The sequence below is a fragment of the Channa argus genome, chromosome 19 (genome assembly GCF_033026475.1).
Source record: "Channa argus isolate prfri chromosome 19, Channa argus male v1.0, whole genome shotgun sequence".
Taxonomy (NCBI): domain Eukaryota; kingdom Metazoa; phylum Chordata; class Actinopteri; order Anabantiformes; family Channidae; genus Channa; species Channa argus.
The window spans coordinates 12,545,190-12,555,391 of NC_090215.1; the positions used below are offsets into that span (position 1 = coordinate 12,545,190).

General features: G+C 40.3%; 2 protein-coding genes across 5 annotated transcripts in view; both read right to left on the reverse strand.

Moving 5' to 3' along the window:
- klhl40b (kelch-like family member 40b) overlaps window positions 1-3,203 on the reverse strand; it is a 3,742-nt gene extending 539 nt beyond the window's left edge. The window contains exons 1-5 of the mRNA XM_067485340.1: window positions 1,806-3,203; window positions 1,232-1,392; window positions 1,009-1,116; window positions 700-885; window positions 384-533 (exon numbers count right to left, since the gene is read on the reverse strand). Coding sequence (XP_067341441.1) covers window positions 384-533; window positions 700-885; window positions 1,009-1,116; window positions 1,232-1,392; window positions 1,806-2,945 — 1,745 coding nt within the window. The 5' untranslated portion in view covers window positions 2,946-3,203. The remainder of the gene's footprint in view (window positions 1-383; window positions 534-699; window positions 886-1,008; window positions 1,117-1,231; window positions 1,393-1,805) is intronic.
- A 757-nt stretch (window positions 3,204-3,960) lies between these two features.
- On the reverse strand, window positions 3,961-10,181 carry hhatlb (hedgehog acyltransferase like, b). 4 transcript variants are annotated; one of them, XM_067486930.1, is made up of 12 exons: window positions 10,009-10,181; window positions 8,858-8,977; window positions 7,854-7,921; window positions 7,661-7,774; window positions 6,743-6,937; window positions 6,446-6,655; window positions 5,765-5,936; window positions 5,528-5,672; window positions 5,403-5,438; window positions 5,119-5,320; window positions 4,896-5,037; window positions 3,961-4,810 (listed from the first exon to the last, which is right to left on the reverse strand). In XM_067486930.1, the coding sequence occupies exons 2-12, from the start codon at window positions 8,961-8,963 to the stop codon at window positions 4,599-4,601; spliced, it is 1,602 nt and encodes a 533-aa protein (XP_067343031.1). In that variant the 5' UTR covers window positions 8,964-8,977; window positions 10,009-10,181; the 3' UTR covers window positions 3,961-4,598. The 4 variants fall into 4 exon arrangements, with proteins under 4 accessions (XP_067343031.1, XP_067343034.1, XP_067343032.1 ...); XM_067486933.1 differs by lacking the exon at window positions 10,009-10,181 and adding an exon at window positions 8,029-8,126 and having other exon boundaries at window positions 3,964-4,810; window positions 8,858-8,938; XM_067486931.1 differs by lacking the exon at window positions 10,009-10,181 and having other exon boundaries at window positions 3,964-4,810; window positions 8,029-9,013.
- Between the last annotated feature and the right edge of the window lie 21 nt (window positions 10,182-10,202).

Sequence of the window (10,202 nt, forward strand, 5' to 3'; positions counted from 1 at the left end):
ACATTAATGTGCTTTCAAAATGTAAAATCCACTGATACTGACCCAATGTCAACATGTTCATTCGATTTATGACTGAACAGTACATCAATATTTTAGAGTTTACTTTCACTTTGGAATTTTTTAATATCATGCTCAACAATTCACTATGGTTTTAGGTAAAATGGACACAGGCTTTGCTAAAAACTGGTTTCTCTACAAATTATTTCTAAACTAATTTAGAATACCAGCTAAAAATGGCAGTGAAATGGTTGGATTTCTCTTTAACATGGAGCCCAATAATTAATTAACGAGTGATGCTGTACAATCACTTATTAACTTACCCTTGTGTTTCTCAATGCATGAACACGTGGGTTAATAGAGGTGCATATTCGACTGTGACTCACCTCCAAATGTCGTTCATCTCTTTGGGAACAATCTCATCACAGTTCTCCAATGGAATCATGGCAAAACCTCCTACAGCGAACAGCACCCCGGTCAACGACACCAAGTTTACAGAGCTACGCTCCTGGGGCAACGGTGCAGAATCTGACCACCTAAAAAACAATGCATACAGACCAATAGGAGTACAAAGGTACAAAGTACAAATACCTCACTTTGAAATCTAATGTTTCTAAGACATGGGGACTTCAGGGCCCTAAATTGTGGGTGAGCAGTCTGTGACAAGCACATACACCTTCCACCTATTTATGATTAACTCACTTGTTGGTAGCGATGTTGTACACCTCTACAGAGTCTGTTAGACCATTGTCTGTGACTCCTGCTGCCACATATATCTGGCCATTGTGAACTGTGGCTCCAAATAAGGAGCGTGCAATCTTCATGGGAGCAAGCTCCTTCCATTCGAATCGCTTGGCATCATAGGCACACATCTTATTTAGACACATTCTGTTCATAAAAGAGAAAAAGAACCAAGTGCCTCTAAGTTTCACAATTTCTCTTCTAATCCCCCACAGATAATAGTAAGAAAATAAGAAAAATGAATAATATTTTAATACACCATATACTCACTTGTCGTCTCCTTTTCCTCCAATCACATAGATAATATTGTTGTGGGATACTGTCGCATGTCCATACACTGGGTAAGAAATTGCCTCCGATTCCCCCCATTTGAAAGATCTATAAATATATACAAAAGCATAGGAAATGAATAACTTAATAAGGATGAAGCACTAAGGACAGCACTGCTTTAAATAAATTCAGAATTGATGCGAAAACCCAAACCTGTACTCACTCTCTGTCATAGACCAAAACTGAGTCCAGTGTGCGCTCCTGCTCCTTTAGCTCCTTCCCTCCCAACACAAAGATGGAGTTCTCAGCTTCGCCCAGCCCAAATAGGAAGCGAGGAGATGGGACAGGAGGCATCCCCAGCCAGTCAGCACTGACAGGGTCATACTGAGGTTACAAGAGTCAAACATTTGTGAATGGTCCCTTTTCAAATCCACACTTTCTGTCAATATTACATATACTGTATATACAATTTGAGTTTAAATGATGTTTATACAAAGTGTAATATTCAAACCAAGACTTCATATTGTGTAGTGCCAGTTATGGCACAGTTAGTGCCATATCTGGGCTTTTTTACAAATATGGTAAAAAAAAAAAACCTGCTGCATCATACTGTTTTCCAAAATATTTAATATGACTTTTATATGGAATGCTGGACACCATTTACCTGCACAATAGATCCTAGAGGACTTTCTGAATAAAAATCTAAAGAATAGGCTGAGATCAGATCTGTTTCTGCTATTGCCTATTTTGTGATCTTATCCTAAAGCTTTGAATTAAAGAGAGCCTCTCCTACCTACCTGGAGGAAGAAGGAGCACAGTGGATCTTCCTTGTTCTGTTCGTCAAAGAATAAACCTCCTGCCACAAAGATCTGGTTCTCCTTGGTGACCAGGCTGGCGTGGTTCTTGGGAATCTGTGTGGAAATTGATGCCACAAAGCAGTCGTTCTCTGACGGATCGTAGGCCACAGCCCCCGCTTCGTTCACCATCAGTATCAAGTCTCTTGCAAACATGCCAAATCTCAAATTATCATTCAAGATGCCAGGGAGAAGACCTTCCTCCTCCTCCTCCTCTTCATCTTTGTCCTCACTCTGTCCATCTTTTTCTGCTCCACCGGCCTCCTTCTTGCTTTTGCTTTTTTTTACCTCCGGTAATTTCCCAGCGTGAGCATCCCAAACCAGCTGCAATTTCTCCAGCAACTCAGGATTTAAAGAGATCAGTTTGTGTTTCTCTACTTTTTCTTTTAGGAACTCCTCACTGACTAGCCGCAAACGAACACAATCCAGCAAACCTGGCAGCTCTTTTTGTCTAGTCTCAGTGTCCCGGGACACCCAGGTCATTAAAGCCTCAAACACTGCTTCCTCTTTCTCTACGTTCAGGTTGTCATTTGCTAAAATGGCTGCCAGCTCACTGGGGAGCAACTGGTAGAATTCCTCGTCTCTGGAGATGAGCTGGAAGCGTTCACAGGCATAGTTTCGGGCAGAGATAGCCAGCCTGGGACAGTCCAACATCAGGCCAAGCCTGAAGATAGCCAGACAGTTGCTGAGGCTAAGACGCTTCTGCAGAAAAGAGACGCATACAGTGAAAATTGACGGGATCTGGTACATATTGGCCACAGCAAAGATGTCCTGGACATTCTGCTCTGTCACATTGATTTTGGATGTGTACAGATACTTGAGAATCAGACCCATGACTCCAGGTTCCACATCCTCCAGAACAATCTCTTTCTTTTTGCTCTCTTCTAAGTCAGACAGAATGATAGTGCGGAAGTAGGAGCTGCAGGCACACAGGACCAGCCGGTGGCAGGGGAACTCCTTGTCTTTGATCTTCAGCACACAGTCAACCAGCTTCTCATTCTCTAACAGGTCATACAGTCCATCCTGGAGCAGAGTCTGCTGGTACAACCTGGGCTCGTCCATAGGGTTTACAGGCACAGCCATCGTCTCCGGTGGCAGATAGCTCAAAGAGCCTCTATGGGGCTGCAAACCAAACAAAATGGGGATCTTCTTCTAAGCGGAAAAGCTCAAATTTTCGCCTGACAGAAGAAGATTCAAAGACACTGACAATCTGCTGTTAGCATACAGCAGCTGAACCTGGGGGCAGCCCACTTTGTCAGCTGTCTGGACTTTTCAACTGAGCTCCAACTGGAAGGTTATTTATAGACTGGGTGCTTGGTGTGGAGCTATGGGCTTCAAACACGAAATGCAATACCCACGCTTCAATCCCTCTTACCCATCGCTTACCCCACCCCATCTGCTCCCGAGGAACCTCCACCCACTCTCAGACAGCTGACACATTGCTTGATGGAAAATATGTCTGTCCTGTATCATGGGGGGGGGTCTCCGTGAGTCATCATAGCAACATCACCCTCTCATTTGGTTTTATTACTTCATTTGTATTATTTTAATACATATATAAATAATTTTAATACGATGTTGAACATTGTTAACAGTATTCCTCCCTCCAGACACTAGCTGCGATCATATTGATCTTGTATTATGATGAAATCCCTTTGTGAAAATGATTTATGAGGTCAAAAAAAAAGATCAGGATCTGTGTTAAATTTATGTTGATAATCTGTATGTTTCTTGTTGCATGTTAAAATGTTTCCAAAGACATTATTAGACATTATTAGAGTTGGTTGATAACGGCTTCAGTGCCTCATTGTTTTAGGAAAATCATACAGATTGGTTTTTGTAAAGGATTTGTCACAATGTTACCCAAATTTCTTTAGCAGAACCTTTGTTTAACAATTAGGAAGTGATAAAAGAAAAGCTTTTAGTATGAAGTACTAAACTTAATCAATCAGAACAATCAATATGTAAAAATGTACTTATGGTGCTGCCAAGGCACTGAGTAGTCAGTCCAGCTTAATTTTAATGTTACCAAATACCTTTGAACAAACTGCTCAGGTTCAGGCATTGGTTCAACACAAATTTACAAATGTATTACTGTAGCTGTTTCACTGAACTGTGTTCAAATTGTTTCCATTGTGGAGGCATCAAACAGGAACAGAGCTTATGTGATGTTACAGAAGTATCACAAACCCTTAATAACAGGATGCAACACTCACACTCACACTCTGTAAATATCTACATTTGCTTGTGCATATTCGAACCGCTCCCTCAGAAACACTATCTATAAACATTTTAACAATCCCAATGTGACAAGCATATCACAAAATCCTTTTTACTCATTACCTTAGCCTTCGATACATTTAAAAACGTAACCCATTAAACTGTCGAGGTTTATTTTTGGATTCACAATCAAAGCAGAGGTCTGAGAAAATAGATGTTTAGTTTTAACTACCCTACATTTTAATCACACAAAATGTAATTTAACAGAAAGTGTCTTACAGGGCATGTGACAGTATACAGGTGAACATGAATTAGCATTGATCACATTCCATTGTGATCCAGGTTTTTCCTTTTTAAGTATAAATACTGTGAAATGGTGGTAAACATATTATTTACAGTTAATGATGTTTTTAAAGCATCCAATAAGAAATTGCGTTATAAAATGTAGATTAGTAATAATACTGCTGGCTCCTACACCCTTGATTATTTCAAAGCATTTGGGTGAACATTAAATATCTACTCTGCTTTTTCTTTGTTAGGGTCTGCGACTGGTTGAGCAGCAGCAGGCGTAGCTGCAGTGTTGGTCGGGCTGGCGGCTGCATTTGGAGGGGCCGCGGGTGGTAGAGGATCAGGATCGTCGATAAGGGCCTGTCTTCTCTCTTGCTCCTTAATCACCTGAATTAGGCAGTAGGTCACAAACATGACGATGATTGTGGTAATAGGGAAGCCTGGGGAAGTAGGGAAAATCAAAACTTAAATGTTAATACAGTTATTATTAAAAAAAAAATGTCAAAAATAAAAAAACTAAATCACCTTTAAAAAGCAGTCGTTTGGCGACCAAGTTGGCAAAATCCAAACTGTTCAAGGCCGGGATGTTGTACAATACAATACTCCAGAAGTTGAAAGTATTGAAAATAGCTCTAACCCGGCGGGACATTGCTTCTGACATTGCCATCTGTAAAAATCAACAGAAGCATTTTCATTAAACCAAGATGCCTTTTTTATTCTAACTGAAGCATAATCTCCGGTAACTAACCTCAAAAGAAGCAAAAGGCTCCATGGAGAAAAACTTTGCGGCCCACAGCTCAAAGTTGAGGCCAAAACAGTTAAAGAAAGCCCAGAGCAGCACCACCTGGCAGGGTCCCAGCCACAGGATGGTGATACCGAAGGTGCACGCTGTAGCCACCAGCTCCTCCACTACGTTGTCATGCTTTCCACCAAGGTAATCATACACATATCTGTAGGCAACAACAGTGTCAGAACCTCTAAATTTGGAATCTTTTAATTGTAGTTTAATAGTGTAGTTTAATGGACACTCACTTGCACAACCAGTCATTAATTCCTCTGTCAAAGTGCCTACAAAGACAAACCAACGTCAGGTGTTATGAGCATGAGTAGGAATAGATTTAAACCAAGACTGATGAAACAGTGCAAACACTACTCACGTTTCAGCAAACACGTAGAGCATAGTGATACATTTTGGTGGCTTAGGCGGGTCCAGATGATCTAGTCTAGCTACTGTGTTGATGACTCCAAACATGACAGCTGCTTTTACCCAGTCATACACCAAGTTAAAGTAAGCTAGACCAACTGGAAACAATGCAATCACTTTAGTTAGTCCACCACCACATTAGTAATCAAACAGTAATATGCAGGAATTTTTGTGAGGTAGTAGCATCAACCTAGAGCCCAGTCAGAGAGGTGCTTCAGCAGCCTCATGTCAGTGGGGATGGTGAGGATGTACATGAAATGGAAGAGGATGTCCACTACAATGATGGCTCCCAGGTGGATCAGACCCTGCACACGGATGTTCCACATCTCCCACTCTTTCCTGTTCAGGTCCGATTTGTTGACCTGCAGCAAGCAACAGACACAAATCTTAACATTTGTGTTTATTAAATGCAACAGCATTCAATGAAGAGCATGGACGGATTATGAGAAAATAGGTGAAGGGCCTCACTTCCTTAAAGTTTGGTCATATTGAGTCTGTTGTGCTATTTGCATTTTTGTTTGTTTTATTTTTGTGTCAGTCAGTTTTCAGCCTTTTTGCCTTAAGTCTTATTTCATATCTGCTTTTATCATGTTTTTTTCTTTTAAAAAACTGCTTAATCTTACCTCCTTGCACCTCTTAACTTTTATAATAAAATAGCGTGCGGAGAGGGGCCCCGCTGGGTGGGGTGCTCCGCCCACCGGGGCTATAATAAAATAGGGTAAATGTATGTGTAAATATATTCAACTAGTGGTTACATATAATCAGTTGACACTAACGTATCAGTTCGTCTGGTGCAGTAAACAACTATAGGACGTGCAACACCCAAGCTGCTGGATTATTGGAATAAAAAACCAAACCCACTTAAACTTACTTGAACATAAAATTTATCAAAGGTCATGATAGGCCCAAAATAGAAGAAGGGGAGGTAGAAGTTGTATGTGAGCAGCTCCAGGATGTTGTAATTTCCATCTTTCCTTTCACAGTTCTCCAGAGCAAAGCTCATACAGCGCATGATTGTAAACGCACAACCTCCGTAGAAAAGAATGTGACGCAGCTCAAAGTCGCCCTCAACTAAACCAGCCTAAAGAGAGAAGAATTAGAGAAAGAAGAACTGAGTGTTAATTTCCTAAAATTTGAAATCTCTTAATATGTACAGCCAGCAGTGTACCTGCCAGGAAATGAAGGGTTCACACTTGAATGTCGCGAGGGTACAAAGCCCAGTGCTGAAGCAAAGCCAGCGGATTTTCACTAAGGAGATGCTGTAGAGCAGGATACAATGAGACAGGATGAGGGTGACATAGGTCCAACCCATACTGGTCAACACAGCCAGCAGCCCATACGCCATGTACACCAAGGACCTGTACTGTGAGAGAGAACAACAGTGTTACCACACAACCAAATAGCGTCTCGTGGGGATGGCACAGTAAGGCAACAAAAGCTTCTCTTTATTGCTAAGACACAATTTTACATTGATCATATTAGAAATTTCTGCCATAAAGGCCTGCTCATAATGAAGCCATGACAAACGTTTATACTTGGTGACTGCTGGCAAATGATGAAAATATGGGTTTAATTAAACCTAAATGGCTTCCTGATCTACATTTCTATTTATTGCTCTCTGTCTCTATTATTCCTCATCTATTTCTACCCCAGTTTTTTTCTCTTTAGTTGGTCTTAGTCATTATCTGCTAATGATATAAAAAGGTCCTGTACAATGTTGTATAAAATTAAAGGTGACGAGCATTTATAACCCTTTATCCATAGGGGGGGGCAGGAGGTCATGCTTGGGGCTGCTGGAAATTGGAAATTAGGTGAGAATTCAGAGAATTGGGGCCCATGTATCATCTGTCCACTCAATATTTTTTATTAGTCTAGAAAACTGAAAATGGCCGCGTGTTTGTTTTCATCAGAAATTGTTAATCAAATCATCAAATAAACCAAAAATAAAAATTAAGCCTTAAAATCCTTCTGATGGTCCACTGACATAACAAAGAAATTGCTTCTCTGTCATTGCAGCAGCCTTGAGCTCTTTCGCTACATTACTCTTTTTTTCTACAGCTGCTTAATAAATAATCATCAGAAGCACCTGTGGAGCCAGCATGGAGCAGATCTTGGCGAACAGCACATGACCTGAGAGAGCAAACAGAATGTGCGCCCTGAATGTAGAAAACCACATCACCCACTCAAAATCTGCTGTATCCTGTAAATCATGAACGATAAAGAATAAATATTAGAAACAGAATATAGGCATCAATAAATGTGTCTGAATGTGTCCTCACCATTTTCCTCCCAAAGTAGTACCATCCTGACTTCACACTGGGTTTGAATGTCTTTCTGTTTGCATTGGCTAGATTAAAAAAAAAAGAGAAAGAGAAAAAAGTGAACAAAATTTGCTCTGTGTTTTTTTCCAAATTACACTTAATAATTAAAGTTCAGTGTGAGAGACGTTCTTACCTTCAGCCTGATCTGCATGATCTGCATAGCTCCAACTCTACACCCTCACACAACAACGCTGCTCTATACTGCACATTATGCCATCAGTGTGTGATGCACTACAGGAGGTTGGACACACCGCATAACTTACAGTATCTAAAGAGCATCACAGCTGAGCCTTGTCAGGTTAAACTACTGCACAGATTTGTTGTAGACTCATCGACATTTGTAAAGGGAAGCATTACAGAGTTGCATACAGTTATAATGGCACAAGATATAAGAGTGAGACAGTTTTCCTTTGAATAATTAATAGTTACCTAGAAAACATCACTAGCTCCACCTAATATTGGGTTTCAGCAGGATATATTGATTAATTCAGGTGTAACTTAATTACGGTGCCATGTGAGAGAAAACAATGATTGTTGGAAAAAATAAAAGAAACTGATTTTTGAAAAAACTCACAAAAATTGATCAGGCCATGTTAGGAATAAAAAGATTAACTTATGCAAGATCTTGCAAATGTTTTTGTTGTAAAATTACTTTTGTCTTTAATTGTTGTCTTACGTGTCCTGATTAACCTTTGCGAGATCTCGCTAAAGTTAACCTGATTTTGTTTTTTTCCCAATCATCTATTTTTGGGTTTTTTTTCTTTGCGGGCTTAGTCATCACACTAAATTGTGTTTTTATGTCTTTCTTTATCCTTTTAATACATTGTTGCATTGTTTTGTATGTGTGCTCTCTGGGTGTGTGTTACAGTCAAACCGGTTGGCAGATAACTGAGAGTATTTGAACGTGACCATCATATCTTAACTGTGTGTGTGTGTGTGTGTGTGTGTGTCATCATACTCACAACTGGACACCTCAAAGATCCAACTGGTGGCCCAGAACAGGGCCAGACACAGCACCATTTTGTAGAAATAGATCTCATATTTAGGAAGTGCAGCTTTGATTCCCATGGTGACACCCGCTCCTGAACAAGGTATTGGAGAAATCGTCACTTGAACTGAACAAGTAAAACCCGTTAAACTTCTGAATGGACATGTCACAGCCTATCAGGACTTGCCGAACAAACAAAAAACTAAACGAATTGTCCTGATCTCATTTAGAACATCATAATCACACTACCTACACATCAGTAGAGAGGACATGGTATGGTTATTAACAGACAGCACAGTCCTCTACTGACAGCTGTAACCCTAAAAATAAATTGGAAAGTACAACAATGTCCCTCTTATGTTTGTATGAGACATCTATTTCAGCTGTAACTAAAAATAAACCTTGGCTTGTCAATAAATATTGATTTACATGTTCGTGTCTGTCAGCTATGAAATACTTTGGCCCTGAAATTTGAATAGAGGCAGAAAGCAACAAAAGAAATTTTCTGTGATATTGTTGATTCTGTTCTTAGTACTTAATTACACCACCACTGGCTACACAAGCAGCAGGAATTGTCCACTGTTTCTACCTTTTCATTCAACAAGCTAGAATATAATTTGTCTGTATTGGTCTGTTTGGTATAGCTGCACGGCTTAGTGTCCATGCATCTTCTGAGACATGCAGCAAGAAGTGGTTTTCTTTCTGAATTGGGGATCTTGTGATTTTGAAAGTCTCAAAGTAAAATCATTGAGCAATTCCATCTGCCTCACTACCTTGACACAGTCCTCATTTATCATAGAAAGAACATTGGAGGGCAAATTAGCAGGTTTCCGCTGATTAGACTTCAGAGGTAAGACACCAACTAAGTGGAGCTGCTTGCTATTTGTAACCAAACAACTGCTCTCCTCTGAATTCATTCAGCAGCTTTGTGCACGCTGAACACTGTTAAACTATTAGAAGTTTGTAGTGCAGAACCCAGTGCAGAACCTCCCCCCCCTCAGAAAGAAATAAAAGATTGTATACATTTCAAACTCTGTGTGTTTTCCTCTAACAGTGCCTGCTGTCAGAATACCACACGGTCATGCACTTCAGCTTGTCCTCTAAAGCACCTGTTCTGATACTGACCTTGAGCGCAGCAGTTGCGGCCCTGAAGAACTTGCTTTAAAACCACCCTTTTTAGTTTGTTAAAAAGAGGTAAAAATGCATGAAAATGTTAAATTAGCAAAACATGTAAGAAACTCTAAACTACATTTGCTGTGTATCTACAAAGTGCAGGGTGGGCTGCAGGTCCCACTGACTCCCTGAGAGGGAGTTGCCCC